The following is a 23035-nucleotide window of genomic DNA, read 5'->3' on the forward strand; positions in this document are numbered from 1 at the left end:
GTTCGAGGGATGTTTGTGCTGCTGGTGATGATTATGACTGGTTTGCTGGTTTTTAGCTGTTTAACTCGAGGCAACTATCAGTTCGGCAGAAATATGCGCCTCGTCCATTAATTGTAGCCTAGAGGGACTACTTATTCCTTCTCGGCGTGAGAAATGTTCGAAATGTGAGAAAAATACGAAGTTTCAAGAAAATGTTGAAATGAGAGCCCTCTATTGTAGTGTAGTTGAAGTGTAATTATAGTTCACCGTGCCTAGTAGCTGAGATGTGGATCCCTTGCACTGTTAATAGACAGTGACACTGATTCTGATCTCATGAATGTATTTTTTCCCGTTTGTTGAATAAATTACCCATATCTGGGTTTGACTCCATCCCTCAGACCTTCATTCTTCTTTTACAAGACTAAAGGCTCGGCACATATCGGACCGAAAGGTTCCTGCTTGCCTGCATTTCCATCACGGACGCCTTGTGTACCATGTCATCGGACATGTGCCGTCGATCTGCACCAGGGCATGCTGCAGTAACCTATCGTAAAACAATTTGAAACCTTGTATAATGCATTTCAAAAAAATTTTCACGCCGAAAAGACGCAGACTCAACACAAACTTACTGGGAAAGAGTCAAAATTATCAACCAATGAGCGAAGGGGTAAAAACAGACAGCTGCAAGGAAAGTAGTGCCATATTATTTAGTCTTCGATTTTTCTTCTACAGACAACACACTTGCCTCGATCGTGGCGGTTTATGATGATTTCACACGGGAAATACTGGGTCTATAATGGATTAATGTTGCCAAAAGAAACTCACTCAGCGGAGAGTTTAAAATTTGCGGAAGAACTGAAAGTTCAGAACGACGATATATTTGCAATTACCTACCCGAAATCAGGTAAAGTATGCTAGGCTGTAGCCTAAAATAAATATTCAATTAAACAAATAAACATTCACGCCAAAAATATATATTTTTGTGCTTGCATTGCATAACTTTCCTGCTTCAAAGAATACATGTATAGGCGTTATTTACACCACCTTTACAACTACCAAAATAAGCCCGAAATGTATCTAGCAAAAACGATTGATTGAAGCCTATGAAACATAGGAAATCATTTTTTTGGGTGAGATTCAAAATGTCAAGACAGGCATTGAAACAGACAGGCTAAGAATCAGGGCTCTCAAGTTTTTTCATACTGGGGGGAAGCTGGTCATGTTGAGGATGTTAGCATGATGGTATAGTAACATGGTATGGTAAAATACCTTAAAATGAAAGATTAAAGATGCCCTACAATTCCACTGACTTTAGTTATATGGGAAAGAGATGGCACACATAATTTAAGATTATATCAGAGTGTTTTTATTCACAAGGCACCACATGGATGCAGGAAATTCTGCCTCTGGTTCTCAATGGAGGGGACCTTACGCCAGTGCAAACTATTCCCAACTGGGACCGTGTTCCTTGGGTGGAAGAGACTCGAGCAGCTCTGGTCATGGACAACCTGGTTGCCCCCAGGACCATGGTCTCTCACATGCCCTACAATTTAATGCCTCCCTCTTTCATGTCCTCCAAAGCTAAGGTAAGAGTCAGTTGGCTTAATTTCAAACTTCCATAGTATTTCGCCTGTCGTCTCATGCGCTATTGTGAATGTGTCTCATTCGGGTCTCCTGTGTAGGACTGTTATCCAATTTAACCTAATGTATACGTTATGATTTTGACCTTAAGACTGGAATATGTTTTTTGATTTCAGTTTTGTACTTGTGATCCATTACTGCTTTGCAAACTTGCCATATGAGATGTCTAATACATGATCTATTTTACAGTATACGTTTGACCAGCTGAGAGTCTTTATGCTACCCACCTCGTCCCTCTAGGCTATCTATGTCACTAGGAACCCCAGAGATGTCTTGGTGTCCTCATTCCACTTCCATAAGATGGCCAACTTCCTGGATGACCCAGGGACTTTTGATGAGTTTCTGGAAAAGTTCCTTTCTGGAAAAGGTCAGTACAGAAGGCTGTGCTTACTCTTCAAATATAGCATTCTACAACTGTGTTTGATTTTTATTTTACTGCCAAAACTGTGTTCATGTGCACAGTCATGTTTGGGAAATGGACTGACCATGTGAAGAGCTGGAAGAAGGCCAATTTGAGGGACAGAATCCTGTTTGTCACCTATGAAGAGATGGTTCAGGTGAGGAATTTACTTCCCTAAGAGTTACTAGTCAGCAACCCTGTCTGTCAGCCCTTTGTCTCTCTGCCTATCTCCATATTTCCCTCCATGCCCAAGTCTCTTTAGTCACTCCATCTCCATGCCCATCTCCCTGTCCATATTCAAGTCTGTCTCCCTGACCGACTGCAGGACCTACGGGGCGTTATCAGGCGTTTCTCATCTTTCCTGGGTCAAGGCCTGGATGAGGAGACAGTGGAGCGGGTGGCCAACCATTGCTGCTTCAGCAATATGAAGACCAACATTATGTCCAACTACTCTCTGGTTCCGCAGGAAATCATGGACAGCAGCAAGTCTCCCTTCCTTAGAAAAGGTACTGAAGTTAGTGCTAGATCACATTTGTTTCCTTTAATCTCTTACCTTTTCTCTTCTCTCTCCTTGTCTCTTGGTCTCTCTCCCTCTTGCACACATAATGTAGTTGGACTACTTGCTGTTGGGTGTTGCATAGCATAATATTCGGCATCTTACAGTAAATGTATTGTAAAACTCGTATTTGTTTTATTTTCAGGTGTTGTAGGGGACTGGAAAAACTATTTCAGTCCTGAACAGGAGGCCAGATTTGTAGCTGTTATACAACAGGAAATGGCTGGAATTCATATTACATTCCCCTGGGATCAGGAGTAAGCTGAAGACATGGGGCTGGTATGGTCTTTGGGCCTATAACCAATAACACTGACAAGAGTAACCAGTATTTAGATGTTCTCATTCTGATGATTAGAGGACATTTTTATCATTTGGATTACTTTTTTGTAGATATTATTCAGATCATTTGATCAACCACTGACATATACTGATGCAACCATATATTTTGCGCAGCTATTTTACTCATTTGGTTAAGTTGTTTATTAACTGGTGGTGACCGTGTACAGAAGCACATTTTGAGATATTTCAAACTGTTTTAATAAACTGATTTAATAAACATGTTTACAGAATGATATAGCACATGACTTTAACAGACTCTGTGTCACTTGGAAGTTCTCGTATCAATCTCACGAGCCAACTGACATAAAGCACACATGCCACAGAAGATTCCATGACACCAGTCTGACAGGATGCTCCCCTAGAAATAAACGGAGTATGAAGAACACTGTAAAATGTATCACATCTACATGAGAGACCATCATTACATGGTTATACATATACCTCAATGTTATATCTCTCCCTTAAGCCTGTTCGAAGCAGAAGATCAGATCCAGGAAGCAGAGGAAGCAAAAAACAATCTCCATATTTTTCTGCATTCAAATTGCCCAGGATAAAGGGGCAGAAGCATCCAAGCAAACCTGATTATTGTGAATAAAGAATAACAGGTGTGTAAGTGATCTGCTATTATGATATGATATATCTGCTAATATGAGAAAACTGCTGTAGCATACTATGTCAGAACTGCTTGACTTACAGGTATCTCTGTCCTCACAACAGTCACTCAACTTTGAGCTCCATACTGTTTTCTGTCTATAATTGGCGGGTAAGGCCTTGGGTTGACTTGATGTGGCATCTTCAAGCACGTTGCACATATTTACTGAAATTGATAAATGTAGCTCTAGCAGTACTGTTCAGTAGGCTAACTGCAAATAGAGAATAGCCTACTACAGCGGCCATAGCAAACGGTACAGTTTAACGTAGACAAGCTTCGTTAGCCAACAGATTAATGACAATGATGAGCTATAGTATTGCCTACAATGGGAAAGCATGTGTACCACATAATATCCAAATACCATTCAGTGAATATGTTTGTCCTAGCTTTGTGTAGTTATAGCGAGTTATTCCCCTGTAGCTATATTTTGCGCTACAAGATGATACCAACCCGAACCGGACTCAGGAACAAGAACGTTTCTTAGCAACGGATTCAGCGTTTACATTTCCATACAGCCTCCACAGTAGGATCAATGCTTGGTAAATTATGAGTCATTTTTATTATGAGTTTACATTCTAGACAAGCAAATAAATAAAGCAAAAATAAGAACTTGGCTGAATTGCTTAGGCTACACAAATATCTCAGACAGGGAATGTGTGATTTGTCTTGTATTCTTATTCTTTCGGGGACATAATATCTGGTATGGGATGAGTCAAAAAAGAGGTAATGAGTTTGGAGTTTAGTTCAAGTCTTCGAGTACTCTGAACTTTTATTAACATGCATACTTATGCATTTACGTTGTGAAATTGTGCTTCTTTTCAGCGCATTCTGTGCTTAATTTCTTTAGCCATCTGACACAGTGCACATGGGCCACAGCACATATGTACCGCCCAGTCATCCACAATGCTACCCTGCAAACAGAGATGGACAAAAGGACAAAACACTGGTGTAAATGTTCACGTCAAAATAAATAAACATGAATGTGTCTTATAGTCTATCTATGTATTTAAGTAATCACTCTCACAGGGATATTGTATCTCTCCCGCATTCCTGTACGCATCATCATCATAGCTCCTGGCAAAATGGGGAGACAGAAACATTCTCCATACTTCTCGGCCATCTGGCAGGACAGCACTCCAGGACAGAAGGCGCCACACATACCTGAAGGACAGGATACTCAATCTCAAGCAACTAATAGGTTCTGATTACATGGAACTGATTAATCATTGCTATTTTTTTCTATGTAGCCTATACCTTACCTCTGACACAATGGGAAATCACGTAAACCAGCAGCTGCTGACTCAGTCCTCTAGCTCTGGCACTGAGCCTGATTTTTTGCTATAGTACTTTTTCTAATACACAACTTTCTTAGAGACATGACAGCTAGTCTTCTTCCTACCCATACTCACACACTCTTTTGTCAATGCAACATTCCAACATGCGTGAATGCCATCTGGTTTGGACGACCACTGTTCCAGTCATTCTTGGCTGACTCATTACTGTTTTTTTGAATCCTTCAAATTTGTTGGCTGGAAGAAATGTGTGGATGAAAATGAAAAAAAAAGCCGATGATCATACCAAACTGGAGCCCCGGGTGCAGCAATTGGCCTACAGTGGTCAAAATATTTATTTTGCATGTAGCCTAATTTACAAGAGACAGGTTTTTCTAGCCCGTCTGAATTAAGCAGACATCATTTAGATTGTAGAGAAACATTTTCCAACACAAGCATAAAAAGAGTAGCCTATAGCCTTTAGGCTATGTTTTTTTATTAGGCTATCCTATATGTGAGCATAATATATTTTCATCAAGCTATATTTATATTTTTCTACACAAATGAAACTGTAACCTTCTTAAAATATACTGTTGTAGGCTACATTCAGACTTATTGTCAATTTTAATATATGTAAGAATGTAGTGCTTGACTATACTGTAGCCTATTAAAGTATAAGGACTAATATTCTTTTCGCTTGGGATGGTTGCCAGTGGCGCACATCTTCATTTTGAATTAAGATAAACACCCCCATCTAATGGACATCTGGGCATTTTACATAGGCCTACAGTAAATCACTTGCCAACATTAAATTAGGACAATATAAAGTAGGTCTATATTTCTGTGCACGGTAAATAGTTATCTTTAAGTTGTGCTGCAGTTAGATAAAGTTAGCGCTACTGTAAGCCTAGTAGTAGCCTGCATTGAATCACCACAACATGGTTAGCTAGCCTAATACCATAGCAACCGGTAATCTGGACCCGATCCTCATGTTAACACCCGTAGGGTACTACTGTTGCTCTATGACTTTAATCTAGGCCCTATATATTATTTCCAACAAAATAGTGTTACAGTTTTTTTTTCAATTAACGTTTTACCTTCTTGTGTGTCCATTTTATAGACAGTGCAACGTTATTTTAATGATAGTTCCAAATGGGGTCCAGGCTGGATGGTTGTTGTCAGATGGGCGTTCTTAGAATGTTGCTTGAAGTTGAATACAAATATGGTCGGAGTCAGATGCATTAGGAACAAATTAGCCTACCTATCATTCAAAACGATGTCGTTTTACTCGTGTTTATAACATTTTTGTGAATGTGGGGAATTCACGTTTAAAGTGCTAGTTAAATTTATATTTGGAATGCCGGAGCATGAGCTTACATTTAGACAAATACAAGTTAATGATAATTCTGAATTTAAGGATATTTTGCATTTGGGTAGCAAATGCCGAGCTGCCAGCGTAGCCTACTTAAACGTTGCTATCACACTTTCTATTGTTCACAATTTCCTTTAAGGAAAGGATGTTTCTTCAAAATAGCCTACTTCCGATTCTTTTCGGACACACATGTTATCCTGGCAGTTTCTTAGGTGTCATTCTCAATGAATTGTCTGTTTGTGATGTGGACGCAACGTAAAATGCTTACTGACATGAATGAATGACAGGTCCTTAAAGTGCACCTCAAGATCGCTGAAGTTCATTCAAAAATTTATTGTGTGTGCAAGCGCGCGCGATAGGCTACGAGTGTGTGTGAGGTGTGGTCATTGTGTATAGTGTATGATGCGTGTGCCTGTGCAGTCTGTGCGTGTCTATCTCAGGTTTCTGAAATTGATTTACAGTAGGTTGATCAGTTGTTGAAATATAAATAAATAAATAAAACACAATGATTGTGTTTTACACACTGACTGTTCTGTCTTTATATCTTTGCTAATCATGAATCATGTGTGTAGGCCTACTTATACTTTCAACAGATCCTGGTTCTTCACCATTTTTCAATTGCTGAAATAAAAGAATCCTAGCAATTGCAATGTCTAGACGTAGATGTAATATTTTATTGTATTATCAACAGTAGCTCATATTTACAGTAATACATCCTAACTGTGATTATCATAGTCGTCATGATTAACTGAGTACATCCTCACTGCCTAACTTGGAAAACTGTTGAAAAAGCTTGAAACAGAACATCACCAAACGTCTGGATGGAGAAGATCTCCAACCACCTCTCCGGCCACAAAAACATTGTGTAGGGAGGACAGTGTTTACGTGTGTACAACACCTCCTCACTTTCTATCAAGCTCAGATGCTGACTCAATTAGATACCTCTGCTTCCTACCTGGGGGAGAAGGTGGTTCATGTGGCATCAATGTTGGCCACCTCAGGACACCCACTTTGCTGTCACGATGGCATGGCCGGTTGGGTTTTCCCAGGGCAGCTCACAGGATACTAGGCTTTTTTGATCATTGCCTTTTATGTGGTCCCAGCAGATGCTACCATTGAACAAGAGCAAAGGTCCATGATAGGCTTTAATTGCCATCATCCGGACACACACACACACACAGAGAGATAGCCGGTCTCACTAAGGGCTAAATCCTCAGCTCTTTTTACTGCAACATATTCTATCATATGGCGCACAGGTAGGTTGCTTACTATGCTAATAGCATGATTTTGAACATTTACATTTATTCATTTAGCAGACACTTTTATACAAAGCGACTTCCAAGAGAGAGCTTTACAAAGTGCATAGGTCACTGATAATAACAACAAGATATCCCCAAAAACATTGCGGGTAGCCAAAACATGAAGCACACATTGTGAACAGCCAATTGTGAACACAAAGATTTGTTCCTTTTGTCTAATTGCTGACTAGATGCTTAGCTTAGTGAGCAACGTAGATGTTAAATCTCCTGATGATGAATTGCAATCCAGACTTGTCTGGACTAGTGCAGACAGTTGTCGTGGAACCACCTAGGCCTATGGGGACAGCACTGAGACATGAGATAGCTGAGATAGCTTACTCTGCAGGGTCATCGACTGTCTGTTCCACTAGCTAGCGCTACTCCACACATTAACACAAAATAAGGAAGAACCTGTCTACATCTGACGTCAATGATGATATACCATGTCTTTACACAGAGGAATACACATGCACGTACGTGCACCCACACATACGCATGTACACATGCACACACCCACCCAAACACCCACCCACACTGAAAACACCCCACCCAGTTTTTTGGTTTTTTTTTGGGTTCTGGCCTCAGGCAATTAGTGTAAATTGCAGGAAGGTCGTTAGTCTTATCACTTGCCGTCAAGGCTGCAGCTGGCAAAGATGAACATTTCAAGAGTCACGTAGGGCTGAGAGCCCTCAGGTCATATGCCCTGGGAGCAGAGCACACACAGACACACACAAACACACACTTGCATGAATGTGCGCATGTGTACTCTCACACATGACGGCATATACATGCATGTCTATTGTAATATTTGAAGATGAGATTTTAAACGTTGTCTGCATGTTTTCATGATTCTGTACCACATAAATATTATTCACATTGCAAACGTTATAAAGGCACTGCTAAGCAAGATCTCAAGATTTCAAAGGACAAACGACGGGGGTAAAGTCTGCTCATTGCACTCTTTAACTAAATATTGCTGTTTTAACCCGTTCAACATAAATTGAGCAGTCCTGTACATCTTGGCAGACACAACAATTGCATAAATGCCCCCCAGCAAATAGTTTGCTTCTTTCAAACTCAGAAAAAGACACAAACCCAGCTGGCCAGTTTGTTCATGTACAATGAGATGAGTGGGTCTAGATGGGTCTGGATGGGTCTGGATGGGTCTTTGTATGTTGTCAACAAGGGGCAATAAAATACCAAATGATTAAGCGAAATCCCTAAACTTACTCCTGATAGGTTTCCACACCACATCAGTCACGTCAAAGGAGTAAATACAGTTTTTCTCGATTGCTAACAAAAAATTGTATGTGTAAGCTATCCTCACAAAACCATTTTGCCAAATCCCAGCAGGAAGACCATGTACCCCAGTCTTTAAACACAATTTACCCTTTCTGACACATTTCTCAGGGTCATTCACACTTCTTTGTAAAAGTCTAAACACACCTCTCACTTTAAGAGACAATTGTCACCATTATGTCATTCAGAAAACACTGCCGTTTGATAAGTGAACTCAAACCAGCGCAATTCAAACACCCTTAACAAACAATTATCCATGTGTAAGCACTAACAATCAAATATACTCAACAAGCAATCGGGTTTGGAATGAATACAAAGGTAAGATCATCTGTACTTTGAAATCATGGAAGCAAATATCAGAGGAAGAGGCAGAATTGTCAGAATGAGAGGAGGTGGAAGGGAGAGAAAGAGGCAGAGGAAGAGTACGTTAGAAGAACAACAATCTCAAATGAGATCCATGCCTCACTATGACAGAAATCCCTATGACAGAACAACCTTCTCCAAGCCATGGAAGAAACTTGTGGGGACATTGCTCTGGAGTCTTGTCAGGGATGGCTCAGGCATTCAAAGGCATTTTCCCTGCTGTTTGGCAAGAGAAAACATTGCCTGTGATGTTGAGGAAAGATTTTGGCCTGACCCTGGTCAGAGACAGGATGCTGACCCAGAATGAACAGTACTGAAGCATATTCAAGCCCTGTTACCCAGGTAAAAAATATTTGTTTATTTCCTTGTTTTCTAAGCCTTTGTTCCCAAATTTACAGCAATGAATTTGTGTTGGGCCAACTGCTTGGACACAAGAATGTCAAATAACACACAGTTAATGAAACCTGACACTCAAGGAAAAAAAACTGAAGCCCAGACCTGCACAATTATAAGCACATTCTCATCCTCACACTATTTGCAAAATACTACACACAGTGTTTTGCGAATCACTAAACACACTTTTCTACATTAGACACAGAAATTGGGTACGATTACGTCACTTCATTGGCTTTTTTAGACACTGCCTTGTAAAATGCCACACGTGAAGGAATGGATCAAACACGAGCGTCAAGTTTACAAGCACTAAAGTGCTAAACTGTAAACATACCAATCAGGTGTAAGCACTATAAAAAGGCAACAGGTCAGTGTACCTGTCCTCATTAAAAATGGAAGGCAATGTTGCAGGAAGGGGAATACGGAGAGGTAGGATGAGAGTGGGAGCCCGTGGAGGAAGAGTGGTAGGGAGAGGGAGAGTTAGACCTGGAGGCTGTGGCCAAATTTACAGTATCTAATGAAATTCAAACAACATTGAACATTGGTTGACCATGCCCAAAGAATAGTTAGTGTAAAAGCATTTTAAATTTTGCATTACAGAGTGTAACTGGTTCAGAGTCCAATTTTATGAACCATGTGTGTGGCATACGGTGACAGAAATTGAAAGTTTTTTTTGTTTGAATTTTTGAATGCAAAGTTAGGTTTATACTACAGATTACATGGTTTTGATTACAGTGTTTGATTTTGGGCCAAAAGTAAAGGATTTGGCCAAAACAGTGTAAGTATGAAGATGTGTGTTTAGAGTTTGGAGAAAGCACAGTACACATTCATAAAATGTGTTTTAGCAATTGAGAAAAACTGTAGTATAAGTCATCTCACAAAGGAGCAAAGAAATCTTTGCCCACAATTAAATTACTGAAAGGTTTGAAGCTTCTGCGTGACTATGTCACAATGCCATCTGGTTTGGCTTTGGCAGCGAGAAACTGAAACCCCTTTTGAGTCTAATTTTACCTATTGTCTTCAGGATGTGGTTATCTCTACATCCACCAATTGTCAAGTGGAGGTCGGGGAGAGTTCTACAGGTTACAGGTGAGGAGGACATGTGGAGGGAGGAAATTAATTTGTAAATTTCTCTTTGGCTTCAAAGTATATTAAAGGGAAAGTGGTCACTTGAGATGTGTCTGCTAAACAGTTGCTGGTGTCAAAGATGACTTCACCATAACTTGCCATTGCGTTGGATCTAGGGTTCTCTGAATCAGGCACCACTGAAAAGTATGTACTTTCCTGTGAGACAGTCTCTGCTGACTTACTGTGTAAATATCAATGTAATTGATGACTATGTAAATATCATGACGTGACTAGTCAAATATTAGCCTGGTCCTAACCAGACCCTTGCACATTTCATTTGTACAGAGGGTCTGGGATCGCATTGACAAGCGTTAACTTCCTTGAAGGCGGGTACTCTGTTAAAGTTTAAAGCTATTGGATCTGCCCAGAGCCACTCTGATCTGCCATAACCAATCGCTAGCATTCGCCTTAGCCAACTTGACCACGGAGCTTGCTGCGGTACCTGGAAAATGAAACTTTTCCCGAACCCCGTGGGGAGGAGGGCCACAACATCATGACCACCAACAAAACTCAGCAAGGATTGTTCTTGCTCCGGCTTTAACTTATTGATATCCGGCAGCGTTGCCACAACCGCAGAATAGCTTCGTTCGCATCTTTCTCCGCCTCCATTACTGAACTACCACTCAAACTAGTCCACAACATCAACGTCATCATTCTCAGCCACTCCCTCTGTTCGCTGATTGGACCTACAAAAAAATTGTTTCTGAAAACCAACTGATGCACTGAAATCCCAGACCTAGTACAGAAGCTAAATCCAAATTGAGTGGAAGTAAGGGGTAAGTAGATGCTGTAAACTGGCAGTTGAAGGTAATGTTACCAAAACAAGATCAATGTTAACATCTACTCACCCTTGGAAAACCCAACCTACCAATTTTCACCTGTGTAATACCTTACAATTCGTAATGAAGTGTGACTACAGAACATTTCCTATGGATTATAACTTTCACCATCCTCTAGGCATCACCTGAGATACAACACGTCTTCTGTCTCAACTACTCTGTGAACCAGCCTCTACTGTAACTATATTTATCCGAGTCATTGTTGTCATGTAAACTGTCCTAAAACAAACAATGCGTGTTGTGTCTTAAGGGTGTATGCATTTGGCCATCGAACAACATAAACAGCTCTATTCTGGTCCCCTGAATCCAGCATGAGCTAGCCAAATCCCTGCACCTCCACAGACCAGGCCTCTCTAACAGATACCCACACAAAGGGACTCCTTCCTGCCTTCCAAACTTGAATAAATATATCTAAATATATCTACAGTCCTGTATGTCTCCTCAACAACCTGCCAGTCAGACAAAGAGACTGTCACTGAAGAACCCTCAAGCCAATCTTGGAGTTCAGAGTATAAGACAATTATTCACCCTCATTTATGGTTGATCCACCTGGTTCAACATATTTTATTTACTTTTTTATGTCCACAGTTACAGAAAGAACCACAAAACATTGGATATTATTTATGCTTTAGCTTGAATGTGTGAATTTGTATGTGTGTGTATCGGTGTGTGTGTGTGTGTGTGTGTGGGTGTGATTGTGTGTATGTGTAGAATGCGTAGTGGTTTGTGTTTATTATCTAAACCAAGTTATCATCCTGACTCCACAACAACAGACTATTGTTCATCTCTCCTTTGTTTGTTTACTAACGTGTGTGGAGGACAAAGAAGGGAACACAGCTGGGTTCCCATTGGACGACACAGCATTCATCAACCACGATTTGAACCTGAGATACTTGAGCTAAACATACCAGGAGACTGTCGTTCGGCTGCTCATGTCGCTCCAGTCTGCTGTTGGATTTAAGACTCCATGGTATTTACATTTAAATTTAGTTATTTAGCAGACGCTCTTATCCAAAGCTACTTACAGGAAGTACAGGGACATTCCCCCGAGGCAAGTAAGGTGATGTGCCTTACCCAAGAAAGCAATGTCATTTGGCACGGCCGGGAATCGAACGGTATTGGTCTCTGTTGTTAGTTCTCACATAGAGAAACTGCTATCTGAAAGTTAGGACTGAGAAAAAATTTATAGAGTGGATGGGGGAATTAGGAAACTTGGGGGACATAAAAAGGGAAACAAGGGAGTTCGAAAGGGAAGGAGGGGTGGTAGCTCTAATCACAGTTGGGACTGTGAATTTTCCTTCATGTGCCAGAATTTCTAAAGAGCACGCTCCCCAGTAATGAGCGATAATGAGAGGCAGTGATAATCACTGTGATAGGTGGCCTCAGTGGACACACTGGTACTCCATTGGCTGGGCGGGGACCAGCCTGCCATTGAGAGGCTATCAGTGTGGAGGTGCTGGAAACCCACGCCCTGGCTGATGTAGCCTAGTCCTGTGGGTCTTTGAGCCAAAAAGTGTGACACACTGGTCAGTAACCTTGGCTGGCACAATCCTTGATGGCAGGTTTGGGCATATTAAGATGTGTGCTTTTGTGTGTGTGTGTAGGTGTACTACCACACTAACAGTTCTGTTCTGTGTCTGTTAAGGCAGAACTGCTAAGAAAACGACCCACTAACAAGAAAAAGGCCTTTTGCCTTGGACGGGAAGTTCTGCGTCTTCTTTTTGGCAAGAAACTGAACTGTAAACTGTCTCTTCATGAGGATCACTGGTCAAATACTTAATTTGCCTCAGAGATTACCTTGATACTGTCCAAGGATAAACATGAAGCCATGCCTTTTTCAGGATGTGCTCTATCAAAGAAGATTAATCAAAACCTTAGTTGCCAGATTGCTGGTGGATTGCCCAGTTTACAGTGGGAATGTGTGTACAACTCTTCCTCTAACTCTCATCATTTGATCTATGAGTCGCTCAACATCACAACATCACGGTGGTGCACAGTCAATCTCCACTTCAATCTGCAGAGTGTGTTTTATAATGTGTTAGATTTCACCTTACATTCCCCAACAGTGGAAGTAAGCAATTCTGTGATGTGGTGCAGGAAAAGGATGGGAACTGAGGTCAGCATACAGCCATACTCTTGAATGTTTTGTATAATTATACTTAGGACTTCCGCAGTTCATGTTGAAATTGTACCCAGACAATGGCATTAAGAAACGTGCCCTCCCTTGACAGTCTGGTCATCCCCCAGCATGTCACATCAGTCTTGGCCTCAATGGGCAGTCAGCTACAGAGGCCAGCCTGTTTCCTATAGGATGTCTGTATGGTCTGTGGAAGGCTGAATGGGATGGGGTGGCAACCCTTACATCATGGGAAAACAAACATCCGGAATTTATCATGAACAAATCTGGACAGATATTAAACTGAGAAGTATTTCAGAAGAGATGCAATCCCCTTGTAAGAGCCCATGCAAAATCTTTCAGAAATCAAGACAAGTCCTGTTGTGTCACCTTTGCGTGTGTGGCTTTAACTTTGGATGTGTCTACGTGAAAAAAATGATATCAATTACCTAAAATGTATTCATAAACCACAAATAAAACAACTATAAATCTACAGAATCTATTGTAGCATGACTTGTGTCGTGCAAAGCACAATGGTCATTGTCCTGAGGATGTCCCAGGGGATTGTAACAGAGCAAGCAATATATTTCAGAAGACAGGGTTTGATTAATTACATTTGTAACTATTAGAAATGTGTCCTCATATTCTATGACAATGAACAGCTGGCACTCAATCATATTCATCATATTAATATAAAGATGAATGCCAATATTTATATTAATTATTATAATCAATGTCTCAATGTACCTACTGACAAAACTTAATGTAACTTCACAATGCCAACAGTATTTAATATACCATAAGAAGAAAAAGAAAAAGAAGAATGGAATACATCTTTATCCAAATCATCATCATATTCACGGAATAAAATATCATTCTTCCATCCCTCAAATGTAGACTCGAAAAACCGGTTATAACATTGTTATTGTGTAGCCTTTATAATACAAATCAAATTTAGGATACAATAGAACGCAATCCTTCTTAGTTCTTAGATTAATTATGTTATTCGGTGTTCAGCAGGAACTTAAATAGAAATTAAAATTAAAAACAAATAAAAATTATTTACCACAATGTATTTAAAAAGCTCTTTAAACTCAAGAGGGGGGAAAGTAGCATTGTTCATCTGGGCTCAGGAGGATCGCGGAGCCCTTTTCATCCGGTAATTGACGTAACGAGGTCGGGGCTGCGGTGGCGCCTAAGAGGGAAGGATACTTTCGAGTAGCCTATTCATCCTTCACGGTCATACCCGGAAATTTTTAAAAGAGTGTTGGACGGAGGGGAGGGGGGAGGATGCAAGAGATGAGGAAGATTATGGGGTTCCTGTCTCACTCGTTCACATCTCTTGGCCTATAAAACCACCGAGAACATGTCCCTGACATTGTTGAACTACATGCGCACAGCAGGTGCCCGTTTGTACAACTCGGATAAGTGATAGAGAGGTGGAGATGGCTCAAAGCGTTCTCATTTTGAGATTAGGGATGTTGATTCTCGTTTTGGGATTAACAGGTAAGGATTATATTGAATTAAAAAATGTACTAGGCTACCATGACAGGTTGGGTTATCATTGCTAATATTGTGTTAATTAATTTGTTGCGTAATTTTGGTTTACGGGAAAGCTTTTATGATTGTATAGGCAATTGATTTCAACCAGTAATCTCTGGAATAAAAATGGGAATGCGTTCTCAATGAAATGTAAAATAAAATTGTAGTTTTTCTCTATATTTTAAAGTAAATTGTAATCAACAGCATCATCTAAATTTCAGTGATTTACATCTGAATAATTAATCGTTATTAATTAATAATTTACGATAAATAATAATCACCCCCTCTACAGTTGTTTCACTGAATGTCTGTCTTTTCTTAATTAAAAAAATGAGTTCAAAGAAAAGACTGTTATTCTTCTAAACCCCAAAGGAATTTGAGATAGTGGTAAAAAGAGATTTAAATGAAAGCATAAAAGTCACAATAATGCCAATAATAACTCCCACCTGGACTTGTTACTACCAGTTACCACTATAGTCCAACAATAAGATTAACTGATGCTTAGCTAAGTCTTCAACATCAGGTCATGCACTTTTGTAGCATTAATGAGAAGGAAAAGGACGTGGAGACTGACTGCATAAGCAGTAAGCTGCTTCTATTTTCCTCGACTTTCCTCTACATCAAGGTCCCAACACAGCCAAGGTCTTCCTTGATGCCTGGCAGCATACTGTACTTAATACTACAAGGCCATTTCTGATGTCAAACAATCGAAAATTAACACCAACATACGCACACATGCATCTGTCTTGTTGTCTTTTCCAAGTTTGTTCTCGTTGTCCTAAAGACTTAAGTCTAAATGACACTATTATTTCGATATTATCTCGTTAATGCGTATTAAGTTATGTTTTTCATTGCTCCTCATCGTCCTACCCTCTCCTCCTTCTCCTTCTTCTCCCCTCCTTTCTTCCCTTTCCTCTCTCCTTCTCAGAGGCTAAGGTAGAGATCATCACAAGTACAGCTGATGTGAATTTGGGAGAAGACCACATGTTGCTCTGTAAAGGTTGGTAGTCTATTCTATCATCTGCAGATTAAATGAATCAGTTTAATCAAAGCCAATAGGAGTTTAACACAAGTATAATGTTCTCTTACGATGACTGTCTAACTGAAAGAATTCTGTATTCTCTAATTTCTCTGTCCATCACCCCTTCACAAACACACACAAACACACACCTCTCCCCCACACACCTTACGTGGGTTAGCAAATGTGGAGGGGGACTTCATCTGGTATAAAGATGACCTGGAAGTGGATGAGGATGTGGAAAAGGTGGATGAGACCAGCAGCAAGTTGTTCATCAGAAAGGCGAAGATGGGTGATTCTGGACGTTACACGTGTGAGTGTACACCTGATAACGGACGTAAAAGCAGCAATTCGCTCACAATCTTTGTCTATGGTAAGTCAGGGCACAGACAAACATTCATGTTGTATGGGGTTGAGGTGGGGGCAGGTTTGACACCCAGCCTTACAATGTACAGTATGTACTGTACATGCACACACCCATACACACACTAACTACTGTATATAATCCCTATAGAGCGCCCATCGTTTGGGGACACCCAACTCTTCCATGAGTTCCTGGTGGGCCAGGATGCAGTGGTTCCATGCATAGTGACTGGCCAGCCTAAAGTTGAAGTCCGCTGGATCAGGGATGATGAGGTTGTGAGGCGAGATGGTAAGTGGGGCTCCCTCACAGCGAAGGTTTCTAATTGTATTGCGGCGTGCTGGTTGCAATAGCTCAGCATGTTGCCTGCCTTGGGATTGGTGGAAAGGTGGCAATGAGTCCAGGGTAAACCTCTTTTCCAGCTTTCTGTGATCTCTTTCCTTCCACAGCAACATCAACCCAATCTCAAACCCACCCCAACCCTGGCTTAAAACGCCACCATTGACATCCTAACAGAGAAAATGTGTCTGGGCGTGCATTGGAGTGTGCTTGTGCCTGCCTGTTTCTATATGTGTGTCTACCTACACCCATGTGTGTTAGCTTTCCACAGCTTATGCCTTTTATGTTGTTGAGTAAAAGACAGAATGGCCCTGATGGTGGCATGTCGAACGTTTGTTCGTCTTTTCATTTCTTCCCTCCCAGGTATGCGTGTTAGCGTTATGAGTGACAACTCGCTCCAAATAAGAAACATAAGGAGGACAGATGGTGGCTCCTACACGTGTGAGGGCAGCTTCAGGGGACGGCAAAGCATATCCGAAAAACTTGCCATCTCTATCACTATTAATGGTGAGGCTTGGGGATGGCATGGGGGAGGCTGGAGGGAGCAGTGATGGACAGGGAAGATCTCATTCTTTAAGGAAGTGGTGAGGAGTCTGTGTGTGAGTGTGTGTTTGTGTTTGTGTATGTGTGTGTGTGTGTGTGTGAGGGGAGGGGGGCAAGGGAGGGACGGAGACCATGTGGTGATCTCACTTAACTGACTACACAGGAACCAAATCCCACATATTTTGCTTACCTAAAATTTTGAATTTCAACATTCAAGCACATACACACAAAAGTACCCCCTGCTTTGCTCTTCCACAGCTCCCCCTACAGTGAGGATCCACGAGGAGGTAAAGAGAGTAGTGGCAGGACCAGAGACCAACGTTTCCCTTATCTGTTTGGTAGACGGGCTCCCAAAACCTAACATTTCCTGGACTTTGTAAGTCTGTTTGTGCGTATGTTTGTGTGTTTGTATGTATATGTGCACACATGAGTATGTGATTGCTATGGAGAGATAATTTTCCGCCCACGGAGATGGAGTGGAAGAGAAAGGAAGATAGCGATAGTGGTCATTTTCTTTCCACACACTTTCTACTGTGTGTCTGTTTATGTGGACCACAACGTTGCAGTGAACTAATGTGGCGTACCATTTTAAGAATGAGCGTGTGTATTTGTGTAGAGAGACTGTGTTTGTGTTTTGCAGTGTTGTATGTGTCTGACTTCCTTCTAGTCTTATCAGCAGTGTAGTGTTGCAACATACAGTACTTATGCCCATTCTTTCCTCCCTCTCAGGCCTGCTACTTTCGACACCACTCGGCACCAATTCAACTCGGACCGTAGCGAGCTGACCCTATACTCAGTTGTGAGGAAGGATTATGGAGAGTATGTTTGCATGGCCAAGAACAAGATAGGAGAGAACAGTGCCACCATCATGCTGGATGTTTCAGGTCAGGACTAAAATACAACAATACTCACCACATTTGCCTTTGTTTCATGTCAATTTGGGAAAAAAAGCAACATAAAAATACTACATTAACTAAATGTAACTGTAGAACAGAACAGATCTTATGGTTATTAAAGAGAGCATGCGTGAAAATAGTGCATATACAAAGTAGGCTACATCCGAAAATTAAAGATCCAAAAACGTGTAGTTCTAACAGTATTCGGTTGTCAATAAAGTAACGGTCTCAACTACAATATGACATTGTACAGTGCAGTGAAACATCTTATAAAAATATCTTGAAAATAATTTTTCTTTTTTCAGAGCACCCGGTGGTAGCCTTGAGTCAAGAGGCGGTGGATGTGAATCCAGGAGAGGATGTGTTTGTCTCATGTAACGTGTCAGGCCACCCCACACCCTCACTGCTGTGGATCAGTAACACAGGACACCCTCTAGTAAGACACACACACACACACATACTAAAACACACATGACCACACACACACACAACCTTTATTGACCAATTCTGTGTGACTCTGTGCCCAGAACTCCAGTGAAGGTAGGGTGAGGGTTGAGGATGGCTCACAACTGGTGGTGGAGAAGGTGGTGCCCTCCAATGGGGGTGTGTACAGCTGCATGGCCATCAGCCCTTCTGGCAACATCTCCAAAGAATTCAGCCTTCAGAGTAAGGCTGGAGTATGCCTCCTTTATAGACTTTACCGACATATTTCACCAATATCATTCCTCCTCACCCTCAATCTGTCTCACCCCTCCACATGCTCACCCAAAGCCCCATTTCAACCCAACCCACTTTTCTTTCACACCCTCCAGCCCCTCCTTACTTTCTCATCCACCAGAAACTACAGACTGTAGGACTGAACAACATCACCAGAGCCAATTGTATCACTATTCAAAATTAGATTTTAGATTTTTGATGTTGGTTCCAACTAACATCTTTCTTCCTCTATCCCCTTACCAGCCCACCCTGGCCCTCCAAGCCAGGTGAGTGCCTACCCAGGCCCCACCTCAGTCATCTTTTCTCTTGGGAGGACACAGGTAGACGGGGGCTCTCCAATTACTCACTACACCGTACAGTGGAGGAAAAGTGCTCAGGACCCTTGGAATGAGACAACTGTCCCAGCCATAGGTAAAACACATCTAACAACATTCCATACTAATAATTACCGCTGCAGTTTCTGCACGGGATAGTGTGTACTATCCCGGATGGGGATATTTGGTTTGTAGCAGAACCATGCAAAAACAACCTACATCAAATGGACTGAATTAGGATGTTGGAGACAGAACAACATGAAGATAAATTCTGTACATTTTCACGTAGAATTGTATGGGATTGGACGGAACAAGTGTAAAGTGCAGATGTGTTCATGTGTATGTGTGTGTGTGTGTATGTGTGTGCGTCTGTGCAGACCCTGTGGCAATCACATCCCTGAAAGCATACACCTCCTACTCTGTACGCCTTTCCCCCAGTAACCGCCTGGGTCGGGGGGACTTTTCAACTCAACAGACTGTTCAAACGCAAGGCTTTCGTGAGTATCACACACACGCAAATGCACACACGCACACACACACACATTACGCATATCATTAAAATCAGAATCAGAAGGTATTTTATTCGCCATGAATGTTTGCACAAACAAGGAATTTACTTTGGCAGGAGGTGCATACATTAAACATATGGGAATATTGAAACTTAAATATGTGGACTAACTATACAAAAGGAGCAAAGTCTAGCTCATACTAAGGGGGGTCTAGCTCATACTAAGGGGAATAACAAATAAAATATAAGTAGCCATAATATAAAATATAAGTAGCCATAATATAAGATATAAGTAGCCATAATATAAAATATAAGTAGCCATAATTAATATTCACAAACACACATTTCTCTAAATTTCTCTCTGTCTCTCTCTCTCTCTTTACCCATCTATCTTTCACACACACACACACACACACACACAAAATGTAACTTTATCAACTTCCCTTACAGAAGAATTTATGTTTTATCATGTTCCCATGTAAATGTTTACTAAATTGTATTTCACCTGTATTTCACTTGCTGCACATGCTCATCTGCCTCATTCACTCATTGCAATCTTGACATCATCACCTGCTCGCCGATGCCCATTCACAATCCTTTTCCACCCCAACCATGATGACATCATCACATTCCATTGGCATCCACCCAACCAGGAGGTAAAGATTAAACCTTGTCTGTGTTTGGTGTTCGTCTGTCTGTCTGTCCTTCTCTCTAATATTTAAATGTAGTCATTTAGCAGACGCTCTTTTCCAGAGCAACTTACAGTAAGTACAGGGACATTCTCCCCGAGGCAAGTAGGATGAAGTGCCTTGCCCAAGGACACTTGTCATTTGTCAGGAATCGAACCGGCATCTTTCTGATTATAATAGCCCGACTCCCTAACCGCTCAGCCATCTGACCCTAATATGTACCGCCTCATGTTGTTCTGTGTCTCCCCAGGTGAGCCTGATAGCCCACTACTATTGGCACATGAGGCTAAAGGGGAGGGAAATTCCTTCTCTGTTCCTCTCAGACAGTTGGATAATGGAGGCTCCCCCATCACACAGTACATTCTCCGCTACCGAAGGGTCAGTCTGCACGTGTGTGCGCATGTGGGGCTGAGATTATTGAACAGCTAGTTAGTCGGTTAGAACATTTGTTAGTTGATCTACTGTGTATATACTTACTTACATGCACTTGACATTGGTCTGTGCTGTCATGTGCAGGTGAAGGAAGGTGAGGAGTGGACAGAGAGGAAGTTACCTTCCAACTCTACAGCACTGCACCTGCAGGACCTGCAGTACAACTCAGACTTTCACCTGGAGCTGCAGGCTGCCAACCTGAATGGCTCCTCTTTCCCAGCCAAGCTGGACTTTAGCACCCCCAAGGCTGGTAAGTATCGTCCACACCCAACTTTTACCTTCTCTGACCACCTGAAATGTATTGCTCTCTTGAGAAAAATATTCTCTGTGTCGGTCTCTTTCTTTTTGCTTCCCAGTTGCCAAGGCCAGAAATGGCGTGGGTAAAGGAGGCATTGTTGGCATCGTCCTGTTTATATTCCTGATGCTATTGCTAGCGGTGGATGCCACCTGTTGCTATACCAATCGCTGCGGCCTGCTCATGTTCCTGGCAGTCCGTCTGTTTGGTCAGAAGGTTTCAGGTCTGAAGACCCTGGAGGAGGGAGATGGCACAACTAATGGGTACGTTTGAACGAAAAGCAGGAAATTATTCATTATGGCAATGAGTGAAAACAGACGTTTGACACATCTTATTGAGATTAGTGCCATATGATTTATGACCAGCGGAAGTTAAAACATGGGTATAAGTCTCCTCTGGTATATGTGTGTGTTCCCACTGCAGAGACTTGAAGTTGAACGGGCTAGAAACCCCCAGAGGGAGTGTATCTAAGCAACAGGCTGTTAACGGCAACCAGGGCGGGGCTGAGGTCACCTGCGACAAAGCTCCTCTCACGAAATTCGAGTAGGTCACCCCAGGTGGACACAGACAACCCCTCTCTTCCATGAGGGCTGTGATCCATAAAAATGGCAGAACCCCTCCAATACAATGATGGTGTAACTCTGTCCAGCTTGCTCTCGAAGCTCTGCACGGTGGTTAGATATGACATTCGCTGCTTTAGAACGTGTTCATCATGTGGAGGGGGGCTGGCCATTTTTAACACCCTTTTGATAGCTAGCATGTATTCACATCACCAAAGTATTGACGGGTCTAGAAGAGTGACAGAGAAAGCATGGGGGTTTCAAGAGACATTCAGCTCGTAGCTCCATATGACATCTGTCACTCCTGCGTCTGTTTGCATGTTCACGGACTGTATTAATTAACACGCGCTGATGTCTACCCAGCCAGATAACTCTGAATACAGGCTGTACAAGACTTCTGTTCCAACTGATAAAGACCCTGTAACTTCTAACTTAAACCCCTTTCCAAAATAATTTCCTCTGGCCTGCAGGAAACCACCCTCCAGTGGAGACCCTGTCATTGATGCCTGAGACACGGGTAACAAAATAGAACCAAGGACATGCACAGTATTGTATGGCTTGGATCCAACAGCAGACTTCAACAGAGGACTGAGGAATGGGGACAGTTGCAGAATTATATTTATCTGTAAAATGGAATATCTTATCAGAGTATTATTATTCAAACTCAGTTCAGTAATTATTGTGTTTTTCAAGTATTTCAAGTACTTCAAGACTGTTTCATTGCCATTGCTGCAGTGTGTGACCGAAGTCATCTATTAATTTATTTATATATCATGACATATACGATAGAATCTGCTCACACAACTACCAGCAAGAGAAATTAACATTCATTTAAAGGGCAGTATCAGTCTTATACTGTATTTAACTTTTCATTTTATATTGTACATGTTATCTTGTGGACATACCCTCGGTCTCCAACATATGTTGATTGTGTAATGATTCTGAAATATATAACACACTGTACATTGTATATACACATTACAGTTATGTATTTTAATATTTGAACATGACATTTGAACTCCTTCATTGTGTTGTTTATTGTAACCATGTATTTTACACCACCATGTATTTTAACATACACCGTGTTCTATAAAACATGAAAAATGTATTATGTTAACAGTTGGATTTGATGGAACCAAATGTTATTGACTCACCTCTTACAAATAGTTAAAATT

At 41.4% G+C, this 23035-nt stretch overlaps 3 protein-coding genes across 4 annotated transcripts; 2 read left to right on the forward strand and 1 right to left on the reverse strand.

Annotated features, from left to right (window-relative positions):
* Window positions 1-394: 394 nt before the first annotated feature.
* Window positions 395-3162, forward strand: sult2st3 (sulfotransferase family 2, cytosolic sulfotransferase 3). The gene is made up of 6 exons (XM_047037357.1): window positions 395-883; window positions 1357-1565; window positions 1861-1987; window positions 2083-2177; window positions 2346-2526; window positions 2722-3162. The coding sequence occupies exons 1-6, from the start codon at window positions 742-744 to the stop codon at window positions 2835-2837; spliced, it is 870 nt and encodes a 289-aa protein (XP_046893313.1). The 5' UTR covers window positions 395-741; the 3' UTR covers window positions 2838-3162.
* Window positions 3163-4216: 1054 nt separating this feature from the next.
* On the reverse strand, window positions 4217-6283 carry LOC124478947 (cornifelin homolog A-like). Of its 2 annotated transcripts, XM_047037370.1 has the most exons (4): window positions 5936-6283; window positions 4977-5096; window positions 4592-4728; window positions 4217-4478 (listed from the first exon to the last, which is right to left on the reverse strand). In XM_047037370.1, the coding sequence occupies exons 1-4, from the start codon at window positions 5949-5951 to the stop codon at window positions 4386-4388; spliced, it is 366 nt and encodes a 121-aa protein (XP_046893326.1). In that variant the 5' UTR covers window positions 5952-6283; the 3' UTR covers window positions 4217-4385. The 2 variants fall into 2 exon arrangements, with proteins under 2 accessions (XP_046893326.1, XP_046893334.1); XM_047037378.1 differs by lacking the exon at window positions 4977-5096 and having other exon boundaries at window positions 5936-6064.
* An 8713-nt stretch (window positions 6284-14996) lies between these two features.
* Window positions 14997-22884, forward strand: ncam3 (neural cell adhesion molecule 3). Its single transcript, XM_047033161.1, has 16 exons — window positions 14997-15152; window positions 16117-16188; window positions 16388-16579; window positions 16721-16858; window positions 17270-17413; window positions 17708-17825; window positions 18179-18333; window positions 18651-18781; window positions 18873-19011; window positions 19306-19473; window positions 19754-19874; window positions 20822-20951; window positions 21090-21255; window positions 21362-21563; window positions 21724-21843; window positions 22331-22884. Exons 1-16 carry the CDS (start codon window positions 15092-15094, stop codon window positions 22368-22370), a joined length of 2097 nt encoding a protein of 698 aa, XP_046889117.1. The 5' UTR covers window positions 14997-15091; the 3' UTR covers window positions 22371-22884.
* Window positions 22885-23035: the final 151 nt, after the last annotated feature.

Source organism: Hypomesus transpacificus, chromosome 2, assembly GCF_021917145.1.
Source record: "Hypomesus transpacificus isolate Combined female chromosome 2, fHypTra1, whole genome shotgun sequence".
NCBI classification, from domain to species: domain Eukaryota; kingdom Metazoa; phylum Chordata; class Actinopteri; order Osmeriformes; family Osmeridae; genus Hypomesus; species Hypomesus transpacificus.

What these genes read in the sequence shown, in the direction of transcription:
- sult2st3 (XM_047037357.1), top strand. Translation starts at nt 742, where the DNA reads ATGATGATTTCACACGGGAAATACTGGGTCTATAATGGATTAATGTTG. An exon ending in AATTACCTACCCGAAATCAG is followed by an intron (nt 884 to 1,356) that starts GTAAAGTATGCT and finishes TTTATTCACAAG; the next exon opens with GCACCACATGGATGCAGGAA. An exon ending in CCTATGAAGAGATGGTTCAG is followed by an intron (nt 2,178 to 2,345) that starts GTGAGGAATTTA and finishes GACCGACTGCAG; the next exon opens with GACCTACGGGGCGTTATCAG.
- LOC124478947 (XM_047037370.1), bottom strand. An exon ending in TTGCATTGACAAAAGAGTGT is followed by an intron (nt 4,729 to 4,976) that starts GTGAGTATGGGT and finishes CCTGTCCTTCAG; the next exon opens with GTATGTGTGGCGCCTTCTGT. An exon ending in GGGAGAGATACAATATCCCT is followed by an intron (nt 4,479 to 4,591) that starts GTGAGAGTGATT and finishes CTCTGTTTGCAG; the next exon opens with GGTAGCATTGTGGATGACTG.
- ncam3 (XM_047033161.1), top strand. Translation starts at nt 15,092, where the DNA reads ATGGCTCAAAGCGTTCTCATTTTGAGATTAGGGATGTTGATTCTCGTT. An exon ending in CATCTCTATCACTATTAATG is followed by an intron (nt 17,414 to 17,707) that starts GTGAGGCTTGGG and finishes GCTCTTCCACAG; the next exon opens with CTCCCCCTACAGTGAGGATC. An exon ending in GACAACTGTCCCAGCCATAG is followed by an intron (nt 19,474 to 19,753) that starts GTAAAACACATC and finishes GCGTCTGTGCAG; the next exon opens with ACCCTGTGGCAATCACATCC.